This window comes from Grammomys surdaster, unplaced genomic scaffold, assembly GCF_004785775.1.
Source record: "Grammomys surdaster isolate TR1022 unplaced genomic scaffold, NIH_TR_1.0 233, whole genome shotgun sequence".
Taxonomy (NCBI): domain Eukaryota; kingdom Metazoa; phylum Chordata; class Mammalia; order Rodentia; family Muridae; genus Grammomys; species Grammomys surdaster.
Window position 1 is genome coordinate 1700984 of NW_021604678.1, and position 26998 is coordinate 1727981.

At 39.9% G+C, this 26998-nt stretch overlaps 1 protein-coding gene across 3 annotated transcripts in view; it reads right to left on the bottom strand.

Annotated features, from left to right (window-relative positions):
- Nucleotides 1-1288: 1288 nt before the first annotated feature.
- Arhgap24 (Rho GTPase activating protein 24) overlaps nucleotides 1289-26998 on the bottom strand; it is a 425397-nt gene continuing 399687 nt past the window's right edge. For all 3 annotated transcript variants that reach the window (XM_028773655.1, XM_028773657.1, XM_028773656.1), the window contains 5 exons: nucleotides 20064-20196; nucleotides 17365-17438; nucleotides 14894-15015; nucleotides 5786-6863; nucleotides 1289-2131 (listed from right to left, as the gene is read on the bottom strand). In XM_028773655.1, coding sequence (XP_028629488.1) covers nucleotides 1888-2131; nucleotides 5786-6863; nucleotides 14894-15015; nucleotides 17365-17438; nucleotides 20064-20196 — 1651 coding nt within the window. In that variant the 3' untranslated portion in view covers nucleotides 1289-1887. The remainder of the gene's footprint in view (nucleotides 2132-5785; nucleotides 6864-14893; nucleotides 15016-17364; nucleotides 17439-20063; nucleotides 20197-26998) is intronic.

Genomic DNA, 26998 nt, shown 5'->3' on the forward strand with positions numbered 1-26998 from the left:
TGTAAAAATAGTAAGACAAATACATCGTTATTTTCTCACGATTTTTCTTATTCTTCCTGGTTGCCTTTTCCTATCTTCTTGCTAGTGACTCCTTTGTTAGGTGTAGTGCAGAGAAAACCCCAAACAATAACAGGTTGAGTGAAAGATGTCACAAAGCAACATGCATTCTAGTGATTTGATTGAGACAGGCACAGGTAGATCACTCATGTGCTGGCAGGTCTCAGGGAAGGAGCTGGACTCCCATGGGCAAGGATGATCATGCATTGCTTCCCATCTTTCTAGGATGTGAAAGAATTCTCTAGCAATGAGCAAGGTGTTCTGGAGAGCTACTATAGAAGAACAAGCAATGCAAGATGATAAATGCAGTGTGTGACCTTTCCTTTTCCATATGGTGTGTCCTGCATGAGAGAGCTTTGTACCTGTGAACGCTCAGCACAGCTGGATGACTACTTCCCAACAAAGCTTTAATACTCTTGTGTCAGATTATCACACAAATAAAACAGCAACATCAAAGCGTTTATGTATGGATGGGTGTGCATGTGTTTGTGCATGTGCGTGTAAGTTTGAGCACCCATGTGGATAGATGCCAGGAGAAGGTGTTGGCCATACTGCCTTATTTCACAGAGTACAATATCTCTTAGTGAATCTAAAGCTTGTTGTTTTTCAGGTAGGCTGGTGTTGCATGGCAATGAAACTTTCCATCTTGGAGTGAGTCTCAATGAGACTCAAGAAGTAAATAATTTATAAGTTTCAGGAAGTCCCTGGGACTCAGAGTCATAAGGCCCCTATTTTTCCAAGATCATAAAAAAGTGAGGACTGCTGAGGAGAGAGACCCTGGAAGCTGTTGAGCAGTTTGCACGCTGTGAAGGGAGCTTCAGGGGGACAGCTTTGTGAGCTGTCATTCCAGCTGGGGGGCTTCTCAGTGACCCACCATTTGAGCCGTCTATGCTCCCATAAAGAACCCCTCATATATAACGCCTAGGCAACCCCAGTAAGTTACCTAGTCCACCAAGCTGTATTTTGGTAGAATGATTGCTTTTGGCTGGCATCAGTTCCTTCCCTGTGTGGATTTGCATGTCATGTCTCCATAGAAAAGGCTCACACAGCTAGGTTGTATCTAAACCTAGTTTCCTCCAGCCCCAGTTCTGCAGGTTTGGTTGTATGAGGCTACATCTGATTCTTACGTGGATGCTGTGTATAATAACTCAGGTTTTCATGCGTACATGGCAAAACTCATATTCCCTGAACCACCTCCCCAGCTCAAACTGAAGAATGTAAAGAGCCATTGTCCCAGTGATTCTACTATATTTTATAAAACTTTTTTTTGTTGTACATTTCTCTTTTTTTTGGTCATGGCAAGGTCTATTGGCACAAACAGCACAGGCACAAAGTATTCTTTTGACTTTAATAACTCATCTTATATATATTTATATATTTATATTTCTTCTTATTTTCAGTTCCTTGGCAAAAGGGGAAATAAAAATATTGATCTATAAAATAAGCAGATGATAACACGATGCCAAAAATAGCTTATGTTAAGTGCACGGGGTGAAGCTTGAATGCAAGCTAAATTGCAACAATGTATTGATTCGACATTTAAATACAGGACTTGCAATAAAATAATCATTGAGATATATGCTTCTTACTCTTATTGACATTTTAGAAACTACTCTCTATACACATATCCAGTTGTAACACTTGACAGTAGCATTATGGAGCATGGTATAACTTTGGTACACACTGAAGATATGGATAGTGATGTCGGTAAATGAGATTCCTGCACCATATGAAGCTCTACACAGACCTGATCCCACACTGTTCCCCAACACTGTTTGCCCCCGAGTCCCCAGAGTCTTCCCTGGAGCAGTCCAGGACAGAGAGAAAGGCTCACTGAATCCAGATTGTGTTTCCTCTCTCACTTCTCCTGGGTTCCACTGTCAGGTCTCCAAATGTGGAGAAGAACTGCTCCATCTCCTTCTGGAGCATGTCGTTCCTTTTCTCGGCATCCTCTTTTGCTCGCTCAGCATTTCTCATCTTGATTTCTATCATGGTGAACTTTTTCCTCTCTTGATCCAGTTCGTCATGGAGGCTCAGCATTTCCGTTTCCAAAGTCAAATTCCGCTGTTCTAAGCTGCAGGGGAAGGGGAACGAGAGACATGTGAAATTATTTGTTTCTAAATGTGAGAGAGTGACGCATCTTTTATAAACCGTCTACAGTGCTTAGGAAGTCAGGAGGAGCCCTGCGGAATCATCAAAGTCATAAGGTTAACTTAGTGATATTGGCTTACTGTTTGCTACTGTGATTTATCACCATCTTCACAAGTCACTAGGACATCTCTGGGAAGTGCTTGCTTGTCATTTAAGAGTGAATGAGTGTGGTCAAAATAGACAAGCACAGACTCAAGCACAGAATGGGCAGAGGCAGAGGCAGCCTCTAGTGCACTGTGGCAACTTAGCGTTACTGAATGGATGGAGAAATTGTGATGGAAGTGGACAGACAGGAGGACAATCACATGACTTCCTATTGAGGTACACCCCTGCTAAGGATAGATTTTTCCAGAGGATGTAGTCTTACTCTATGAAAAGACCAGTAGTAACTGGTATCTGGTAATCAGCATTGGTAGGACGGTAGCAGTGGCCTTAGCTGAATAAGCATCCTACTTCCTGCTTTCTGTTCACGGTGGCATTCATGGCGATTCTAGCACAGATCTCAATTGTTAATCCAAATTGTTAGTCTGTTACAGGATATAGATACTTTTTATCCTTATAACTGTGCATTCCCTAAGGATTGATTTTGAGGTAGTATCTTTAGAAGAGGCTGCTTTCCCTATGTGTTTGCATATTTATTATTTTAAAAGAGGAGTATTGAAACTTAGTCCTTTGTGGCATATATTTGCTGGCAGCTGACCTGCACAATTCTTGTCTGAGCTAAAGTGTCACAGGGCTCATTCATGTTTACCAGATCAGTGCAACTCAAAGTCTAGATTATCTTAATAGTAATTAAAAATTGAAATTTCTTTTATTTTTCTGTTTTGAAAAAGTCAGGCCTTATATGTAATCTGTACATCGGATTAGATAATAAGAAAGTTTAAATGATTGTGAAACAAGCCCCCCTTTATAAGTAAATTGAATCCAAAATCAAAACACAACAAAGTAAAGTCCTTCCAATTGTGCAATAGCTAAGAAGGCTACATCCAGTACATGATTTTTAGTTAAATGCCAAGTGAGACAATCTATGCAGAGACTGTATCAACATGGCACCTGAATCAGAGACATTTGTGTAAAATTCCAGGAAGATAAAGGACTAGGCAGAAAATAAAATGAAATTCCCTGAAACCAAACCTATAGAAATTATGAACAATTTTTATAAATACTTTATGTATATTTTGCCAAGGTTAAAATTAAAATTAAAATAAGAATATGTTTAGATATTGGGACCCAGGAATAAATGCAGCATAGGATAGTAACTTGAAGCCCACAACAGTGTTAGCCTACTCTGAAGTCTGAGAGGATGGGCCATTCTCTCATTTAGCTGACAACAGATGGAGGCTCTGGTGAAAGAGAAGCCAAAAACTGCTAGTGGATTCACCTAAGGCCTTGAAGTATAAATTCTCTTTCTAAGGAAGGGAATAAAAACAAAATTTAGTCGTGAATGCCTACAGTTGGCAGACTTGACTCCCTAGAAAAAAGGATTACAGTGCTAGGAAGCTGACCTGAGACACAGTGTCACATGGGCTAAAATTAGGGAAATTATACAGGAAGCAGAAGTTAAGGTAGGCTGGGGGAGTAGATTAAGAATTCCAAATCACCTCAGTAAAGGCATGGAGAGAGAAAAGTGAGGACATGAGGTGACATAGACAGAAGGTGATGGGTGAAATATGCCATACTTTAAAGAGATATGTCTTTAGATCAATAATCAAACATATTTTTAAAGTTAAAAAATGGAAGAAACACTTGGTAACTTTTTAAGGAAAGAATGTTCCATGACAATAGTCCCAGAAATGTAGACTTTGGGGAAAAACCCACAATATAAAAATGATAGTTTTTTTATGATCAAAGGATTAACTCATCAAGAACATAAATTGACCCTGATCAGCTGGCTGAGGAGCCTTAAGTTATTCAACACAGAACATAACAGACTGGTAAGGACAAATGGACAAGCCCAGAACAATGCTATGAGACTTAGATAATTTTTGCAAAATTTCTACCTGTGTAGGAGAAAAAAAATCAGATAACTGCAGATTTAAGTACTCTGAGTAATAGTTATATGTTACAGTTATACATAGCTATATGTTATAATTATACACAACTATATGTTACTGTTATACTCAGCTGTATGTTACTATTATACACGGCTATATGTTACTGTTATACATGGCCATATGTTACAATTATATATACTATCCCAAACTCATAAGAAAATAGGATCATCAAACTAAATAATTGATATCATACAAATGAACGTTTTTGAGTACGACTCAGAGTTTCCTAAGAATGTAAGGCTGGAATCCAACGGGAGGGGCAAGAAAGAACAGTAAACTCCTGTGTTTGAAGCTTAAAACAAAGTATATCAGAGATGAAATGAGATATCCCAGCACCCACCCGTCTGCTGTCTGTCTCTCCATCTGCAATTCTGATACTTTAGAAGGAATTTAAAGAGAAGTGTATAATTCTGTACTACAATGGCTGGAAAGTCTTGAGAACACCAGTCCTTGGACATCCCATGATCTGAGTGTACAAGAGCCCCCCTTAGCCTCACTCCTGGATTCCCAATGGGACAGGAAGATCAGAGGCACAGGGCACAGAAATGACACTCTGTTTGAAAGTTCTGCTGTTTATCAGTGTCTGGAATACACTGGAGCTCTCAGATCACAAATCTATTGCAGAATCCCTGCTATGGGATGACAATCTTTTATTAATGCTGCCATTATGATAGCACCATAGAGAAAAACTCAAAAGCTCATTTTCCTTAGTGAAGCTCACAAAAAGATTTTGGCAGGGGAAGTAATTTTCCAGTCTCCTAAGTGGTATTTAAATTTATACTTAATTATCCATAGCTTATGAAAGCATGTGATCTTTTGTCTTGTAATTAATCAGTGGATGGGAAACTCATTAAAATATGTTAAAGTCAACTGTACATATCATCCACTTATCTATAATCTCTATATAATGTATCATCTCTGTATTAAAGATATTTACATACATATCACATCAGATCATTTTGTAACTAGCTGTGGAGTTTGGGGTCATCAAGGCAGTTGCTGAGAGCCAAAGTATCGAGGACACCAGCAAGCCATTCACATTCCTCCCAGTCTGAGTTGCCTGCGAGATAAAACACTCTCTCAGAAATAAATGGTTGAAAAATGAAAATAAAGCATTTGCTTGCTTTTAAAATTTTATCCTAACATTTGACCCAACTTTTTAAAAACTCTAATTCTACATCCTTATCTTAGAAGCTAAAACCAGCAGACTGCTGTCCTGTCCTTGGGGGTCTCTCAAATACAGACAAGATATTCAATAATCATTGAAGATGACCTTATGCTGTGTCAGATACAAGGCTCACTGACTTCTTGCATGCTTTTGAGAGAACATTTTTAAATTTTTCTCCATTAAGAGTTCCAAGCTCAAGGCAATTAGCCTAAGTTCTCCAACTTTTCAGAGCTGCCAAACGGTAAAGGGAGGAGTTGGGCTCAGATCTCCCGGGTGGCGTAACTGGTCCCATAAGACTCAGTACCAATGTCACCAATATCACCCTCAGGTGATAATGACTTCCAAGTTTTCTTACCTTTTTATCCTGGACTCATACTCGATCTTCTGTTTGGTCATCTCCTGCTTCAGACTTGAAACTAAACTGTGAAGCGCACTGTGATTGCTGCTGGTGTTGCCGACGAACGTCTCACTGTTATCACTGCTGCTGGTGGCTCGGCTGCTTCGGCCCCCCACGCTCCTGCGGTCACTTTTGTTCTCATAGTCCCCGGGATGAGAAAGGTCATCCTGAGGGGGGCCATCTAAAACATGGTTCTCAAAGTTCCCACCGTAGAAGTCTTGTTCTGGGCACGTAGTGGTAGAGGAGCGGCAGGAATTGGAGTTCTCAGGGAGGGAGATTTCGCAGGAGGAGGTGGACCACGTGGCACTGTCCACACTGTGCTTGTCATCGAGGTTCATCAAGGAGAACTGCTGGTGGACATTATCATAGGTGGAGAGTCTGTTGTGCTGGACTGACTCTCCTGCTGGCTCCTTCTGTTTGTTATCTCTCAGGGTCACGTAGCCATTGGGCAGCCAACTCATGCTCCGACCGTTCAAGGAATTCCCTAGTGTGTCAGTGTTCAAAATACCCATGCGGACAGTGCCATTCTGTACACTGTGAGTGCCCATTTTGGTGCCAGAACTCTTCAGGGAAGAGGTCCTTCTGGCTTGTAAACTCCCATTAGGGGTGGTTTGGGTTTTCTCTACACCTTCTGCATTACTGCTGCTGAATGACCCATTGGTGACGATCCCACTGCCCTTATTGAAGGCTGGGTTCTTTTTGACCATGAGAGGCGGACTCCTGGAGACATCCAGCTTGTGGATACTGTTTCTTGGGCTGTTGGTTTTGCTGCCTGATAAAGCTGTGGGGGATCCATTGTCCACACTGCTTCTCTGGGGGGATTCAGGCTTGTCCCAAGAGCACCGTCTGATGGGGCTCTCCTTGGTATTATTGTTTTCTTTGTTCTGTAACTGACCCATGGTGGCTTTCTTATGACCATCGTTGTTATTGCTGTTCGGTCCGTCTTGAGGCTTGCTTTGTGGTTCTGTGTCTTTAGGAAAGAGACGATCATGCTTACTAATCATAACTGACATTAACTGCTGGACCACCACAGTGCCTGCAATAACAGAAAATAAAGTGCAGGAGTGAGATCATTTTGATTTACTTTTCATTTTGCATTGGACTCTTGAGGAAAGATAATTAGGAGAAACTTACTAATAACAACCTATGGTCTTACTGATTATACTGATAATAGAAGCTAGAGTTTCTAAAGTATCTGGTCTGTGCCGTGTACTTTATTTTGTAGCTTTTCTAGAGTAGAGAGAGTGTGTGTGTGTGTGTGTATGTATATACATATATATATGTGTGTGTGTGTGCATGTCTATATATATACATACATGTAGACATGCATACATATACATGTATATGTATACATGTCACATGCAAGGGTCAGACTCTGGCTTTGAATTCAGAATTCTGTATTTCAGATCCTGGGCTTTATTCAGTATATGACATTTATTGGTTCAATATTTTCAGTACTAGACATGTTTAAGGAGAGGCCATGTTGATCTCCTATCTGACCATTGCTTCAAGCCCTCAGTATTGCTTTAGTAGTGTATTTAAATAGAACCATATATATATATATATATATATATATATATATATATATATATATATATAATGTGATGTGTATGTGGTCTATCTTTTCAATATAACAAAATGATGTAGTTCCATGTGACTTTTGCCATTAAAAAGATTTAGGGCTAAGGAACATTGTCTGGAATGATACATTAAAGACCTCTAAAAATCCTCATTTTTATAAAAGCATTAACAATATTTCTTAGAATCAACCTCTTCAGATTTCTGGAAATTAACTTAAAGATTTAAGCATCTGGGGAAAGTCTCAATAGAAGCAACACCTTTGTGTTGTTGTTGTTGGTCGGATACTGATGGATATTGGTATCGCATCAATGTAGCTTGAAAACTAACAAGCTACACTCTCTGTGACAACCAACCATGTGTGACACTGAAACAGCAGAACACTATTGGAAGAAACTCCAAAGCCCCCACACCCATCCCAGAGAACTGCCATGACTTGATCTCTCTTATTTTCCCCCTGAAGACTCCATTCACAACAACTTATGTGGTCTGACTTGGAGCTCGCTTTAGGTAAAAAGCTGCCATTCAGTCACACTAGGATAAAGCATACCCAAAACACCATCTCCATCTGAAGCAACAGATACCAGCTGAAACAGACAAATACCAAGCCAACCCCAATACTAAACCCTAGGAATGAAATGGGGATGCGCCATGATAAGCTCTTGAGAGTCTAGATGGCATCGGTCACATTTGTGTCTATGTTCATGCTCTGGACAGACGTTAGAAGCCTGAAAGCTTTTACCTCTGACCGACCCTGAAACACAAGCAGAAACTGAGTGAACTTGTGAATTGCTGCCTTGCTGAGTGTAGACTTGTCTCAACAGGTGCACACAATCTCTTTAGAGACATAAAGAATCTTACCTGCTCCCAGGACTCAAACAAATCTCTACCTACTTGGTAACAACCAAGCACACAACACACAGGCTTCAAAGCTATATGTAACTAAAAGCAGGAACTTTACAGAATTGTTATGAAAGGGCACTGAACAACCTCACTGAAGCAACTAGGAAGAGAATCATATCCAATTTTCCTACATGTTAATAAACATGTTCACTTCTCAACAACAAAAAAGAGATGTTCAGAGAATAAAGTTTTGCTGATTCACTGGAAAAAAAAAAGAGCTGACTCTGGGAAATTCCAAACACTATAGTTACTAGAAACACTCTAAGTCAGCTCCCCAGGCTGACAGGGAACAGCATCCCAATGTGCGACAAACAATACTTCACTTAAATATCAAATTTCAGTCTAAGTAAGAAAAATGTTACATTCATCCATGTCATTCATATTATTTCTATGATGGCTCAAATTTGATAACTTTTCATTTCCAGTAGCTACTAGAGAAATCATACTGGTGCTTTATGTGCATAAACATCATATGCACATCTTGTTAAAAAGGCAGGTTCTAAAGTCAGAGTCATGGAGTAGGATGTAACAGTTTGTGTTTATATGTAGCTTCCACAGGACAGCATCACAAACAGTCTAGAAAAAGTATCAGCAGCAGGAAGCTTCACAACTTCAGGACCTGCATGGACACACTCTGAATCTTAATTTGCATTTTCACGGGACTACTAGATGATCCCCTGTGTCTGAGAGACACTGTAACAGGTGGGAGTATTTAAAGTATGTCTCAAAGTCTCTGGAAAGCCCATGGCATGGGATGCAACAGTTTCCAGAAAAGGAAACGGAGGTTGGGAAATGTTAAAGTCTTTGCTTAAGGCCACAGATGGATAACAATCAAGGTGAAGTTTAATAATCTTCTGGTTCCAAATTCTACATGTGTTCTAAGACACTTTTATGCTAGAATTTAAAATTGAAGTGATAACTAAATTTAGGCTAGTTGTAGAAGGGTAACCAAAGACAATTTTTATTGAATCACCATCAACTGCATAATAGAGTTGCAGGAGGAAAAAAAACTGAATAAAAATGTTTTATAGGCTATATGCAGTTCCTGTTTCTCATTAATCTCTGAAGTCCTAATCACATTTTTAATGCAGTGAGTCTAATGTGAAAAGTACAAAGGAATTCCAATGCTTTGGGCTGGGGAGATGGCTCAGCAGTTAAAAGAATAGTTCCAAGCACCCATCTGTGGTGCTAACACATGGGGCTAACAACCATCCCTAACTCCAGCTCTACGGTATCTGACAACCTCTTCTAGCCTCTACAGGAACCTGTGTGAATGTGTGTGTGTGTGTGTGTGTGTGTGTGTACAAAGATATAAATATATGCAAACAATAAATAAAAGAAAGAAATATTAAAAATGGCCTTCAACCCTGTCAGCACTTCAGGCACGAGCATGACACTGTCACATTTCTTGCCTGTGTGACAGACATAACTCCAACAGTTTACAGCTACCATTATATGTGGCTCTGTCTAGCATTGGGGGGAATGAACCTTTTTTCCCATCAATGGAATGTTAGCATTTGAGCTTTGCTGTGTTTTATTATAGTTATGGACTCTGGGTGGCATTTAACTAACTAGATAATAAAATTCCTGTCTCCAAGATGAGCTTTCGAGCATCCAGGGGAAAGCATCTCTGCCACAGACAGAGTGAGCATCAAAGCCCTACAGATTCAGAATATTCTCTCTTGTGTGCTGGGACATTTTCTCTGCTATCTAGTCTGTGGGATGAGCAATGACAGGCGTCTTCTGCAAAGGGACTATACATTTTATAACAGTAGTGAGATGATGTGCGGCCTGAACTAGTCGTTTCCTTTCCTCCACTTCTCTATCAGAATGCTAACCCAGGTTATCAAGCCTGACAATGAGGTCCCAGCAGCTGTAATCACCAGTCTCTTACACAGAGTTCAAGCTAACTCTGGAATCACACCGAGCTGTGCATTCCATCAACTACCTCTTGGTTCATATCATTTTGTGAAGGTTAAATTAAAAAACCATATCACAGGCAGTTTTCTTAGCATTGGCTAAGAATTTAATTTTCCTTTAAAGAAACATAGACGGTAATTTCAAGTTATAGTTCTGCAGTACATAACCTATACAGCTGGCATTTCCATGTCCAAGGATATCCAACGAGTTATGGCAAGTCTACATCGTCCTGGAAAACTACCTAGTTATGATATGGGTAATTTCCGCTGTGACCTTTCGCTCTTAGCCTCTTGCCCACATCTCCTGCCCATGAGAACCACTATGGTGAGTTCTGGGACTACAGTTATGCTTTTGACGGAGCTTAATATAAATGCAATTACACTATTGTTCCAGCTTCATTTTGTTGTTGTTGTTGCTGCTGTGCAAAAATATCTCAGCAGAAAGCAATCTAGGGGAAGGGAGTTTTATAATAGCTCACAATTCCAAGGTATAGTCCCCATAGCAGGAAAATCTAAGCAGGAGTCATGAGAAGCCACATCCCATCCATGGACCAGAGCAGAGAGAAATGGAGGCAGGCATGATTAGTGCTGCACTAGCTTTCTCTGCCGTTAGAGTCCAGGACCCCAGCAAGGCAGCAGTACCACCACTTTCAGGCCGGATCTTCCCACATCAATAATGACAACCCAGAGAGTTCCCCATAAACATATGGCCACAGGACAAGCAGATCTAGACAATCTTCTGTTGAGACTTCTTTCTCAAGCGGTTTTAGGATGTCAGGTTGAACAACTACCATAACGGTATTTTTTGTCCGGCATCCAATCTTCGTTCCTTCTGATTCTTAGTGTTACGGTCCATAGATACGACTTTACAGATTATTGCTTTTTCCTTTATTCTAACTTTCATTAAATGTGTTCTTTGACATTCTCATATACATATATAAACCATTCGTTACTTTTACCTGTGCCCTCTCTAACCACCTGCCCACCATTGTCAGTCTCTCCTTTTCCCTGTGAGACTCTCACACTCACCTCTGCCTGTTTTATTTTGTGACCCTCTGAATTTTATAAGTTCTATTTATGGAGCCATGGTTTTCAAACTGTCCACTGGAGCCTGATGGACTCAGCTCTAGGTACTCAACTGAAGACAATGACTGTTTCTCTCCCAGGATATCATGGGGCTGATATTTCAACAGGAAGAGGTGAGGACCCATGAACTCCTACTTAATCTATAATTGACAGGCTCAGTCTTATGAAGCCCCCATGGAGACAACCTTAGCTGTTGTGGAATCATGTCTGCAATTGCTGCCTAAAACTGCATCTTTTCAGTCCTTCTACCTAGACTCTGCCTCTGTCATTTTCTTTGTATCCTCCTCATTAATGTTCCCCAGGCACTGGGAGGATGATATAAACGAGGATCTTGCAGTGTGTCCCAGGCTTACTTAGGGTTGGAGACCACTCTGCTTCTGCCTCTCTGGTGTTGGGTTTACAGATGTGCGTCATCACTGCTTACCCCCTATGTGATGGATGTTTGTTATAAACATTTGACTACAAGTCTTATGAACATATTTTCTTTTTGTCTTGGGTATATCATACTTAACATACTTTTCTTCTGGGCCTATAACATATGGGCATATCTTCAAGTTTATAAAAACTTGCCTAAATATTCAAAAATGGTTCTACCAATAAAACTTTCCATTTTGTGTATTCATTTCTACTTTGTAGTGGTATCTCATTATTGTTTGATAACTAAAAGTACTAAGCAAAAATGTGTGCTATCTATAATTTTCTGTTGTTATTGATAATGATATATTTAGTGATGGTAAAATGGCAATAGTCTCAAAAGAATTTCATATCTTTTTATACTCAGCTGGGTGGGAGAGCTGTCATTAGCTTATCAGACAGGAAAGTCTATTCTGTTTTGTTTGATTAGTGTATTTATGGCCAAAAATACTCTGCTTAAAAATTAAGATACATAGACCAGAAGCTAGAATAAAAATAATGATGATACGACTGGCTGTTCATGTATCTAAAACCAACCAAGATACCCTAGTGATCAATCCAATAAGGGAACCTGCCCATTCAAGTCTACCCTCATGAGATTTGCATGGCACACCATCATGTGCTTAACATGAACCCATTAGAAACTTCTAAGAGACTGTGTGCATTATGAGTCTTTCTTTTCGTTTTGTTTTTTTTTTATAAGAGAGAGAAAGAACGTAAAGTTGTGTGGGTGGGGAGGAAGAAGGGTTTGGGGGGAGTTGGAGATAGGAAACAATATGATAAAGATACACTGTGTGAAAATTTCAAAGAACACTCTTCTAAAAAGCCACTTACATAGTTATGAACTTATATATTGTAGTATATCTTTTTATTTAAAGAAAGATATATTCTCATTTGCTATCAGGTTTCTTATTGGCAGAAGGAGATACCATATAACTTTTATGGAATTTTTCCTCAAATTATAAGCTGAATTTTTCTATTTTGAGCTTTGAACTAAGGTATTTTTTTAACTCAGATGTTTCATCACAGAACTGAAATCTAACTAATACAATAAGGTACCCAGAATAAGCAGATTCTTGGCGACAGACAGTAAAATGGTCCTTCCCAGGAGCCTGTGCACAAGTGCATGAGTATTAATGGTTGCTAGGCACAGCGTCTCAGCTTTGCATGGTAAACAGAATCCTGTAGATGGGTCATGGCTACACACCAGTGTGAGAACACACAGTTCTTCTGAGATGGGTACTTAAGACAACTGACATGATAAGTGTTATATCACATGTGTCTTGACAAAGTAAAGACATGAAAAATAATAAGTTATATCATCATTTCATCTTTCAGTGGACTAATATTTTAGACATTATGGTAAACAAACATAAACAGACAGAGATAGATGTAACTATGGCACAGCTCCTGGTTTAAGAACACAGGACAATCTTCAGCCTTACAAAGAGGAGTTTGATCACACCCTGATGTGTAGAAAATATCAAGGGCCAGGGTACATTTGAAATGCAGGAAGATGCACTGTGGGAAAATCCACTGGGCAGTGACACAACTGTAATTGGGCCACAGTGTAGAGGGAAGTGAAGGGGAGGGAAGGTGGCCAACAGGATGTCTGGAATTTCACTGTATAACTCCTTACACGTTACATGTGTGTTAAATGTTAAAAACAATGAACTGAAGTATCTTTAAGCTTTTATTTTTGCTGCAGATATACCACACTTTTATGTATGCTAAATTCTTTAGATGTAATTAATTTCCCTGGATTATTTTTATCAAAATTATGATGCTGATTTGTCCTTCTCTCAATATCAGAAAAGAGACGTTAAGCTAACGTGATAGGCTTTGGCTCTCCTGGTCAAAATGTAGAGTGAAAATCTTAGAAATTACAAAAAGGGAAGAATATCATACTTGGAGGTTAAGCTTTCCTTTAAGACTAAATAAAATCTGAGTAAAACTAATTCTAGTAATTAGTTCTTCTTCTAAGTTACCTATTAGATTCTGAAATGTTCAATTTAGTCATTTTTAGAAAATAGTAATAGTACCCATAAGTAAAAGAAAAAAATCATCCAGTCATTGAAGAGTGATAGAATTAAGTGGAAGATTATTATGGGAAATGATATGAAAAGTTTTGTAATATAAATAGTAAAAATTTCTTTAGGTTTCAACCCTCAAGTAAATAGCATTGTCATGTAAAAAAAATCAAATTTATTTACCACTTGACATCATTACATCTCTCTAAACTAATAAATACTCATTAACTAAAAATAACATTTTGAATTTTTCTGGTGAATGCACTGGCCTACAAGAGGAACACTTTTTCCATTTCTTCAGTCTCCTAATTTTCAGGTGATCTACTGATCTGTGAAACTTTTTATGACTAAGGGCTAATGTGTTGGGGGATGGTTCTGTGTACTGTGTATTCAGATGCTGACTGCTGTGCCCAGAGTTCTGGTCATAGTCTGGACATTGGCATTGTTGTGATATTTGAAGCATCTCCTTTCTCAGTGATGTCATTCTTTTTCATCACCTCTGATTGGTTAATAAAGAACTGATTCAGCCTATAGCTGAACAGAAGAGAATACGGCAGGACTTCCGATCCCAATCAGGAGCTCCTAAGCAACTGAGACATGAGAAAAAGAGAAAAAGAGGACCAGGAGGATTCATCATGAGACATTGTCAGGGAAGTCACCATAGGACACACACGGAGCAGAGTGAGCCAGAGTAAGACTCAGATTCAGGTAAGCGACCACATGGCTATGAAATAGGCAGCCATAAGGGTTAGAATGGATGAGTATCTGCCTAGCATAGTGCCCGCAGCTTGTTAATAAAGTGATTAGGTCTCTGTGTCATATATTCAATAGCTAAACTGGGCTAGAGCAGGCATAGAAACACCCTATCATTACTTGGGAACAAAATGGGTGTAGACCACCTCCCAAAACTATGTTTACACCAATGTGGAGTCATTTTACAATTTTATGTTGAGCAATATGAAGAAAACTCTCTGTTCTCAAAAGAAATATTTTGCAGTTAAAAATAGAGTAAATTAATGGAGAAAATATGACCTTACTTCTTTCCTTGGTTTGCTTAAATGAAAATACATTCTCATTTAAGAGCAGAGGCAACTGACTCTTTTCCTGGTGAGGATCCAAGTTAATCATCCACTTACCCTCCATGATGGTCAAAGGGTCTTCCACCTTTGGGCGCAGGATGTTAGGACCAAAGACAGTTGCCAAGTTCTGCGCGCTCATCTTATTAATTCCCGAGTAGGACTGGACTTCATCCAGGAACCTGGTGGTGGCAAGATTACAATTGAAACAGTGAGAATCCATTTCTTAGTGGAATAAAATGGATCATTGGGAAATGTATGAACTGAAATATGTTCAACGATGACTAGGAAGACAAAACTATATGGAAATTTAAACGTTTCTCACTGAAATGTACAGAAATTACGGTGCAAATGGTTGATCAAGCACCAGGCTGCTGGGACTGAGTCAAAGACATGCTCCAGACTGCTGGGCCTTTGTCTCCATTGTCAATTAAGTGAGTTTGGATGCTACGGTAGATTTTGATAGTCAAGAATATGTGTTCCCATCTGTTATAATTTACATGAGTAAAGCTTCATGTGATACACTGTTGGGAAGGGGTGGAACCTTCAAAGAGGAAACCTAGTCATAGTCAACAGGGATGTGTTCTTGAGGGAGATATTGAGACTCAGCCCCTAATGGACAACAGTGGGGAGAGAGAGAGGTGGGGGAGGGGGAGGGGAGAGGGAGGGGGAGGAAGAGAGGGAGAAAGAAGGGAGGGGGAGAAGGGAGATGGGGAGAGAGGAGGGAAAGAAAACCTAAAATTGAGAAGGAATGGGGAAGAAATTAGAGGGATGATATTTGGGGAGTGGACTTCATAAAACATAATATATATGTGATTTGCAACTGATTCTCAAACAATACAAAATATCAATATGTTATAAAAAAGAAATCAGTCAGATATAGGCAGACAGATAGATAGATGATAGATATATGATAGATACATAGATACACAGATATTGTAAAAGGAAGACAAAAGATAGAAAGTCCTCAGTCCTCGTCCTCTGAACAACTGGAGCTGGAGCTGATTTAAAAGACATTTGTGAGGAATCAATAAAGCTCCTAGGCATTGTACTAACTGAAGAAAAACAGGATGATCCGAAACCCAGTAAGCAAGGCAGCACATGGCCTTCCAATAAAATATACTTGACTCTTTTAAACAACCCTGGCCACTAAACAAATGTTTTTACACATGTTCTTTCCTTGTTATTCTGTCTCACTACAGGTTTAAAGTGACAGGACTATTCACAAATGGACTGACCATCTGATGGTCTGGAATGGATACTAATCAGCCCTCTGTTATTGAAAGTTGATTGGCTTGGGAATTTTGTTACAGAAATAAAAAGATGACTAGCATACTTCCAATGCCTTGATATTAAGTTTATACACACATTCAGAGTGAGAATGTTACACAATTTCATCTGGTAAAATTCATGATTCCACACAAGAGGAATCACTGTTATCGTGGGGAATTGATGAGCTCTGATTATAATCTATTAAAGCCTAAGTTCAAACGTTATGGGAACTAACATGTCAATTCGATAGATGAAAAGCTGCAAGCATATATATCTCAATTTATTATGTGCTAAATAATAAATAGCATGAAATAATGCATTCTAGGGGCAGTTTTGTAGGAAGTGTTCTGTTTTGAGCACTCACATTGGGTGACTCATGACTATCCCAGCCCCAGGCTATCCGCTGTCCTCTGGCCTTTGTTGTCGCCAGGCACACACTTGATACATATAGAGTATATTCACACGTGTACATAAGAATTTAGAAAAACAAAGCTTAAAAACCCACCTAAAGGTTGAGGAGAAGAATTTTTATTGCGTAAAGAGACTTGTGGTAGACTCACACAAGCCTCCATTATCCTCTTTTCCTCGAGGAGGACATAAACCTTCTCTTGCCTAACATAACAACTGGAATAGATTCAAAATTCTTAGATGGAAGCCTTCTGTGCTTTTAAATATGTGTTGGTTAAAATATCCCTTGCTTTTGGAAGGTGTGAAGATGAAGGTCCTACCTATTTCTAAACACATCAATCTCTACAAAGAGATGTGACAGAGGTTTGGAAACTCCTACTTACTTATCGCCTTCTGTGAATGTCATAGTGCCTAGGAGCCCAAACCCCAGAGCAGCTGTGAGGAGTATCGGTTTTCATCAGTGCTTTTTAGTCCAAAAAAGGTAGAGAAATTGCATGAAGGTGTAGAAGAAAATAGTCCATGATAGAATCCACATTCCCAAGCTGAATTCCTCAGCCCAAGGCCCACATGTGGCTCTTTTAAGAATGTACCCGAACAACTTTGATGAAGGTTTGATTGCTTACAGCAATATATTTTTAATGTGTGGAAGCAAGGGACATTTTAAAATCACCAAGTCATAAAATCAGGCATTTTTAGTGCTTTGGAACTCTGAGATAACCTTGTCAAACTTATTAATTTTCTGTGAGACCAACATAGAAGCTCAGGTTGTTTAATTCATTGCCACATATAAATTACCGTCAAGCTGAATATAATGCTGTCTGGTTTAGCTTTGTGTTTGGGGAAATTCTTACCTGCAAATGTACTTCAGGAGGTTGTAGTTAACCACTGGCAAACTCTTCACTTGTTTCATTAGCTCCTTAACACCCTGAGCACAAACAAGAAGAGACAGAATACATGTTATGTTACGTGTGTTAGTCTTGAAATTCTAGCAAGTCGGAAATAGCCATATGGGTTTGCTGCTGCTGCTGTGGCTGTGGCTACTGCTGCTGCTGCTATAGTTATTTTAATATACTGTCAGTGAACGATCCTGCCCTGGAAATGTTCCATTATCACAACAAGCAATTTGGAAATATTTCCAAAGGTGCACAGAAGATACTTTAAGTAGCTCTACAAATTCAGTCACATATCACTTGATGACATTTCAGTGAAAGACATTGGCCCAATAGACCATATCATTGAGAGATGCCATGTGGCCTCTGCACAGAAAACCAACTGCCTAGAGACACAGTCCTCAGAGCTGTTGTACAATACGAAAATACTATTTTGTAAACAGTTTTAAAAGTGAAGCTATTTGAACTTTAAAAACTTGGTTTGCAGTTGACTTGAAAACATATAATAGCTTCATTTGCAATAAAGTTACCTGCAAAAAAAAAATAGCATTGATATAGTGATCATCCTTCACAACTGAACATGCCTGGAATCTAGAGAGATATACACCTGCTGGCAAATACCTCTCTGCACTGGACTTGTCTACATTATATCATTCAGGGAGGGAAAAATTGGGAGGGCTGATTCGAGGGATTTCACAAAGAATAATTTCTTTTGTTTTGATGATTGTAAAGTGTACTCTAATATATACAGGTCATTGAAAACTCACTTGATAGAGGGGTCTGACTTATTCTTCCCTTACATGGTAAGGTAATATATACTTTAGATTTTGCTAGACAGATGGACCCTGTCACAACTACCCAAGTATTCTCTTGTAGTACAAAGGAAGCTACAGTGATGCTATTGTAATATATAAAACAGCATTTACGAAAATAGTCAGCAGTTTCGGTCTTGAATGCCAAGAAAGCCAGTGGTAGAAAAAAAACACTTTCCAACAAACAGTGACGAGATGATTGGCTGTCTGTATACAGAAGAATGAGTTGCCCCTTCCTCGAGTCATAGACAAGAATGAATTCCTAACAGCTTGCCAATCTCAACCTGAGCACTGAAGTAAAGCCTTGGAACTAAATGTAGACCAAATCAGTATGCTCTTCCAGAAACAAAAGCTTCTGCGGTAGCAGAAGTAAGACTCATAAAAATGGGATTCCACTGAGATTCCAGTGAGATTCCACTGAAACTGTAAAACAATGGCTGAAACAAAGATGTTTTTTGTTTTTTGTTTTTTTTTTAATAGAATACAGCCTCTGGAAAGTAAAATGATTCCTATATGTAATGGAAGGAACTATTTGCAAATGGTTTGTATCTAAACAATACTTACAGTTCAACAATAATAACAGAATTAGAGCTGCCTCTCAGGCCTGAAGACTTAACCAACTATAGATTAAAACTACTACAAAAGCTACTTCTGTAATGAACATTTCCTAAACAGCCCTTGAATTACTATCTGTGAGCCCCTGTGCTATGTTAGCTTCTATACATATCTAGAGCTGACCTAAAATAGACATTGTACATGGGTTATACAGGCAATGCAAAATTTTATGTAAAAGATACAAATATCACAGATTCAAATATGACTAGATAGTTCTCCAAAGAAAATGCAAAAATAATGAAGCGACAGATAAGAAGACAGTGAGGGCAATGCTTAGTGACCCCTCATACGTGAATGTCAGTTGGTGATGGCAGACATGTGGGGAAGTTAGGGACAGCACTATCTGATGATAAGATTAGAACATCACATGGGCTCCTAATATAGAGTTTATTATAGCCCAGCAATTCTACTTTTCAGATACATAAACAAGATCCATGTAAAACATGTCGGTGCAAACTCGGTGGGTAGACGGGCATTTATTCACAGGGACATCATTCAATAACCAGATAACAGAAGCAAATGAGCCTCCTTTGCCTGGTGAACAGATGAAAATGGAATATAGTTTGGAATTATAGGAAATGAAATACTGAGATGGGTGTTGAGCATAAATGAACTAAGGAAGCCAGAATGGAATCACCAAACAAAGGATACACTGAACAGTGAGATGAAGTGTCTAGAACGGGTAAGTCTGCGAGGGAAGAAAATAGATCACAAGTTGCACGAGCCAGGAAGAGAATGGGAAAATAATAAGGGATGAGGTTTGTTACAAGATAATAGAAATGTAAGTATTCTAATGTTAGTCATGCTTGCACAACTCAGAGAATATACTAAAAGATACTGAAATACGTATTTTTAGCAGCTGTATCTCAATTTCTCAAAAGTGTTTTAGCAAAACAAGCAGAGGCACCAGTTAGTTCACGGGCCATCTTTTATGTCATCTTTTATGGGAAGATGGAGAACCGAGGAAACAGCCCTTCCCCGGATCAGAAGGCCCAAGAGAGCAGTGCCTTCAGCCATTAGGGGATGCAAAGACGAGTGTATTCATCCAACTGTATCCTCATCTTTAATCAGAAAGGGTCAAACTGGAGAATGTGGCTGTACATGAAGATCTGATGTCAGCACATAGCACAAGATAAAACAATTCGAGGATGGGGAAAGGAAGCTTTCAAACTGAAGACAATAAGCCCCACCCACAGCCCCAGTCAGGTTTCCGCAGACGTGGTATCGACTTACCGCTTCTTCCTCCTTGCTGAGCAGCGTGGCACAGGACAAAAAGTCTTCATACTTTGCGTAAGGAACAACAGGCTCTGGAAGTTCTCGGAGATACAGCTTCAGCAGGGATGCCACAGTGTGGACGTCTGTGTTGCTGCAGGGACAGAAGTTCGGAGACATTCTTTGGGCATGAGTTCTCATGATTCTATTTATTTTTTCACCATATGTCTATCTAAGAGAATTGCGTCAAAGTTTGCAATTGAATCAGCTGATCCATTTTTCAGGAAACACACACTTCCATAATGCCCAGTAGATGTCACCACAGGAGCCAGGAGAGGGACACTGAAGAACGCCAAGCCTTCAGTTTAGTTTGAAAACATTTAAAAGGTCAGACATTTTGCTAACTTGTGTAGCTGACAGGAAAAAAAAATGCACCATTTTTGGAAAACAATAAGAATACATCAGATTGTGAGTAAAATGTACACAACTTACATAAAACATCAAGTGTGTGTAAGAGTGGATGCAGATACTATTTCTGGGTTCTCGCTTCATCTTTCAAAAGGCTGAACTTATTTTTGGAAAGACAGACAATTGGCAGCAGATGTCTGAAACTTAGCATGCACTAACTAACTTTTTAAGCACAACTTATTTTGAACGTAATTTATCCTGCATAATTACTTGTCTAGTATTATAAAATACTTGTGGGTTCTCAGAGTCCCTAGAAAGGAAAATGGTATGAACATTTAATATGACCTTTACATGACTTTCATAATCTATCTTCAGCTGGATACCAGAGTGGCAGGATAATCTGAAGGACCATTAACTTACATTTTGTTGTTCATGTCTCACGGTTCCCATTATTCCATGGAGACAGATTGCCATGGAGACAAGACTGATGCTTGGGAGGCACATATATCAGTGTAATGTAATGTGCAGTATGATGATGTAATGTTTATATGTGCATCTATATAAAGGAGGGAAAAGAAGGAAGTCATTTTGAAAGTTTCTTCATCTCTGTGATCCAGGAGGAGTGGAAACAAGCCATCAGGGCTTCTGAAAGAAGTCAGAGTTTGCACCTCACTCTCAGAGCGTGGCAGAAACTCTGCTGTAGAAAATGAAACAGGTACTAGGATTTCCTGCCTAGTGAATATTCTCTTATTCCAAAGATGCTGTGTATGTAAAGTCTTTATAAAACCACAGGAGATAGGAAAATGGGCCCCCAGGCTCTTGGTTTTAAACCCCTGGGTTGATGTCATCCTGAACTTACTGCCTACCTAGTCCATATTGTGTTTTATATCAAAGACTTCAGGGCTCAAGGAGGAGGCTATACTAGCCTGTTCATTATATGCAGATACACAGCAGATACCCCAATCAGAGTCGCCAAGATAATAATAATAATGACCACAAGTCCTGCTAAGGATGTTGGGAAAGGACCACTTATTCACTGCTAGTGAGCATGTAGACTGGTACAGACACTACAGAATGGAGGATCGTCACAAATCTAGAAAGAGATTTACAGCATGATTCAGCGATACCACGCTAGGGGACTCTATATCACACTACAGAGATAGCTGCTCATGCAAGTTCTTGTTCTACTCACAATAGCCAGGAAATGAAAACTGCTTAGATGTTCAACTTAGGAATGGATGAGGAGGGTGGACTGTAGTTACACAGTTAGATAGTTTTCAGCTGTTAAGGAACACGTGAGTAAATAGATGGAGCTGGAAACAATTATTTCAAATACTGTTTTTGTTTCTGTAAGTAGCCGTATTGAAAATGTTTAAACAGTAGATGGCGCAAGTGCAAAGTAGAGTCAGGAGTTGGCCTGTGAAGGATTAAAAGCTAGTTCTCCCAGCAGATTGTACCGTTCCAGAGCTGTGGAGTAAGGAGGCTGAAGTGGAGTGGGACCAACGTTTGATGCCTTCTCTGAGTGGGATTACAGTTAACTGTCTAGTATTATGTCTAGTATTATATGCACAGCACTAATTATACAGGAATGATTAAGACAAAAAATGACCAAGTATATTTGCTCTTCATTCAGTTGGTGACAGGTTGTTAAACTTTGTGTTTAAAGCCTAAACCTTAAAGTACATGACTGTTTTGTGGCCTTCTTAGACTCCAGACACTTTGTAGACCCAGAGGCTTCTGCATTTTTTGAGCCTCCTTGGTTTGGACTTCTCTGCTACTGAATAGAAAAACACAGTCACGTGTGAACAGGTTCCAGCATGCTTTGCTCTGATTTACCTCATGGAGCTTTCAGTTATTCTGCCTCTGCTACCTGGCTCCCTACAGCAGTGGGAGGCTGGGGCTTCTCTGAATACTGTCTTAAAAAAAGAAAAGGCATCCTCTGCACCCCTGCACCCCTGCACCCCTGCACCCCTGCACCCCTGCACCTCTGTACTGACTCTCCAGCCTCAACTCTCTCAATGAAAAATCTACTGCTGCTCCTAATTGACACTTACTTTTATATATGCAACCAATTAAACACCAGTATTATACAGAATATCTCAGTGTTCCCCAAAGTGAAGTGAGATGAATTGTCATAAAAAACCTCTAACAGAGAATACCCCTACACACACACACACACACACACACTCTCTCTCTCTCTCTCTCTCTCTCTCTCTCTCTCTCTCTCTCTCTCTCTCTCCTGAAAATAGGGACACCTGTACACACCCTACTTTCACTGCAGGGCAGTGAGGAGCTTCTGTGACAATATGACTCCTGAAGTCCCCAAACAGGACTCTGAAGAGACAGAAATTCTTCCTAGTTCTTCCTTCAGAGCTGAGCTACCTCAGAGTCAAACTGTTTGGTGGGAGCATCAAATTATTTGCCTACATGTTATTATACAAGCTCAGGTTTCTCAGTGGTAGAATCCATGCAGAAATTAAGCTAGTCATAGCTGCTATATCCATAGAAAGCAGGAAAGCAGACAGAGATAGTTCAAAGACCCTGGTGGAAGAAGAGCTCTCAGAACAGGAGAAGCCTCCATGACTGAGCAGTGCTCGCGTCTCATATCCACAGCCGTCCGTGGGTTTCACTTCTCAGTCTGATCTTACTGCATGAAGCACTTCAAGAGCTCTCTCCCTCAGGCTCTCTGTGACTGAGCTTTCATATATGCTTGTGGGTCATCTTTCATTCATCACGAGGTCATTCACTCACTGACTTGCTCCTGAACATGTGGTGTACACCACCCCATGCTGCTTGCTAGAAAAAACAGAGATCGGTAGCACAGATCCTTTTGTCTCCTGTGGGCTTCTGTCCCCGACTGGACATCTCCAGCACTTCTTACCACACCTCCTTATGTTCTGACTCATAATATTCTCTGTACATTCTTACATGTCAGGTTGTGATTTAAAGGATGCTCTCTGGACTTCCTGGAGACTTCCTGCCTTGTATATATCCTATGCACAATATAGAACTGTTAGTCATAGAAACAGAGATACAGCAGGAATCCTTCTTGCTCAGCCTCTAACCCTAGTCTTTCAAGGCATGGGCATGTGTGTGTGCATACATACATACATACATACACACACACACACACACACACACACACTCATATATTCAAATGCCACAATAATTACAAGTTAAATCCTATGCAGACAAAACTTTGTAAGATTTAAACCTCAAAATTAAACATGGGAATTTCTTCAGTCTGGATTTCGTCAGTGCAGAACACAGTATAATCAATCCCTTGATAACCCAATATCATGAGTTCCCAAGGTAGCTACAAAGGATGATATTACAGGTATTGTGAACTCATCTGCAAGAATCACAACAGAAGGACCTAAAACTTCCTCAAAATTAAGAAATAATAACGCCATATCCATCAGACCCCAAGAAAATTCAAATGAGACTGAAGACATCCAGTAACAACACACGTAGCCAGTGGCTCTATCTAGACTGCCACATGCCAAGTGCTTTGCACCAGTTCATCAAGACACAGGGAAGCCAGTCCGAGGAACTTGGCTGCTTCAATCCAAGTCAAGCTTCTCTTTGTAAAAGTTTGCTGTTTTTTGAATGCATTTTTTACAACTTGTCAAAACTGGTGCTGTCTTTGGCAGTGAAACCCAAATCTAATTACATCACTTTGTGCAAACCCACAGGAGTGTCACCATGAATTCTACACAGAAATTAAAGGAGACTTTCCCCTCCGGGCAAACTCCAAACTAGACTGAGTATAACTTGTTTTGATTTCCTTCTCCTGGTTTAATGGTTGTGAGGCAGAGAACTACATCATGACCTGAACAATCCTTTCCCTCGCCATGGGATGCCTTGGCGCCTAGCATGAGGGTATTGGAGGTGAGGCTGTGGAGATGTCGTTAGGCATTGTTTGGTTGTTTTGAAATTCGTTGTTTTGAAATGACTGAACACAGCATCCAGTGAAGTTTGTTTCCATTATAAATGAGGAAACTAGATACTTTGAGAAGCAAGCCCTCAACGTTAACGTGGACAGTGGATAGTAGGCACATATTTCAGTTCCTTGCTACCTGTCACCAAATCCTGAACCCTTATCTCCTGCACCTATGTCTTAGTCAGAGTTTCTATCCCTACACAAAACATCATGACCAAGAAGCAAGTTGGGGAGGAAAGGGTTTATTCAGCTTACACTTCCATATTGCTGTTCACCACCAAAGGACTGGAACTTGCACAGCTTGTTTCTTACCCAGTACCAGCCCAGGGATGGCGCCACCCACAAGGGGCCCTCCCCCCTGCATCACTAACTGAGAATATGCCTTACAGCTGGATCTCATGGAGGCATTTCCTCACCTGAAGCTCCTTTCTCTGTGATAACTCTAGCTTATGTCAAGTTGACACACAAAAACCAGCCAGGACAACCACATTCTTCTAAGTAGGCAGTCATAAATGGATAAATATGCCAAAAATTCCAAAACTTCTTCAGGTATTTTTTATTCACAGCCCTGATGGACATTAGCAGAAGCAAGCCAATTCTGCAAAGATGAATCTAAAGGAAAGTGAAACCTTTGCCCCCAGCATGAGCCCACAGGGGCACTGAACACACAGCAAGGGAGCATAGCCCAAAGAAACCAGACATCTGTGTAATTACAACCTGTGCCACATAACACATCCAGTGAGTTCATGTTTTTTTCCACAAAGGATGATGGTTCCTCTTAAAGCCCATTAATTTTTCAGACCTTGCTATATTCATAAGAGGGCTTTATGGAACCCTGCATGACATCACTAATGTTCAGATTGCAGAGTGATCTGATTGTGTCCCCAGAATGTGGGCCCATCCAAGTAGGGCCACATGGTCACAGGAAAAGATACTTACATCAGTTTGCATGTAGGAACACTAGGCTTCGTTACTCCCTCACCTCATGAGCCCATCACAGAGGAAGTTCCACACTGTAGCATGTTCCCATCACCATATTATCAATTAAACAGAAATACATAGGGGCTACATCTTTGGAGAAGCTGTAGCCAAGGGCTCATTTAGTGACAGGATCCTCTAGTGACATCCTTGGGAGGGTGACTGGATTACAATGAAAGCAAAGATATAAAAGCTTCCCACTCAAAAAGTTTGCATAAAATCTATAATGTTTAAAGAAAAAATAGCAATATTTCAGTAGGGGTGTTACACAGATCTGTTTAAAATTAGAGGTTGAACTGGCTCATCAGTTAAGAGCACTGGATGCCCTTCTAGAGTTTGGTTCCCAGTACCCATATTGGGCAGCAAGCAACCATTGCTTGTAACTCCAGCTCCAGGGTCCTGGTGCCCTCTTCTGGCTTCCACAGGCACTCACACACAATGATATACACATGACACACACATGACACACATGACACACACATGACACACATATCTCAAACTAAAAAATATATAAACTGAATACTAAGATCATGATGGTATGTGAACAGCAAAAACACTCAAAGTCAATGCTTATGATATCTTGTCACACCACGGCACCTATAAATGGTGTGACATGAAAAGACATAAGAGAGAGGCATGCCAAGAATCACCAGGGCTAAACAGCCATCTATTCAGGACTTAGAGGGCTAGTCTGTCTTGATTCAAGGGACAGGTGCCCTTCAGGGCTGACACTAGGCAGTCAGTTTCCCATGTGCACATTTGGGGCTTCCAGTAGGCCAACCATGAGACTGTTCTTAGCCTTCTGAGCCCTTTAGAATTTTGACTGCAACAATTTTCCTTAAGCATATTCCCTCCAGGTAATTCGCCTTCTCCACCTCCCTCATCAAACCCCATCCTCAGACCTCTGATTCACACTCGGATACAAAGGTTTCCTAACTATGGATTTTGCTACTGAGCTGGAGTGTGAGTCTTCCCTGGGGACAAAGCCGAAATGTGCTTTATGTGTCCCTTCTATGCTGTCCTCCAAATTCAGGTTATTCGAGCATGAGTAATTATGTATTTTTGCAGCAGCTTTGTACTTCATGAAGTAACTAATATTTAACATTTAACCTAGTCAGAAATAGTGTACAGTTCCCAGAGGTGTTAATTTCCCTCAACTTCTTTAAAACAAACTAAGGCTTTATTATGGTGCTTGTGATAAACGATATTTCCTATACTATTGCAGCCTATGTTCGAGCTAGCATTTACCAGGTTATGATTTTAGGACTATACACCTGAAAAAAAATCACCTGAAGAGTTATTTAAAATGCAGAGACCTGGGCACTCCTCAATGTTTGTATTAGATGAATGAATCTAAATACATACTTGCAAATTATTCTTGTGAAAGAGTGATATACAGGAGTTGCTTTCCCATCTGCATGGCCCTTGACTTTTAAGATCATGTTTTATAACTCAGAGCAGTGAAGCCAAAAGCTCTCTATTGTTTTCCAGGGGATTTGATTTTAAAATTGTCTCTCTGCTCTGTCTTCTAACTTTTGGATTTTAAAATATCTCTGTTGAGGTATAGTTAGACTGACTCACTCTCTCTCTCTCTCTCTCTCTCTCTCTCTCTCTCTCTCTCTCTCTC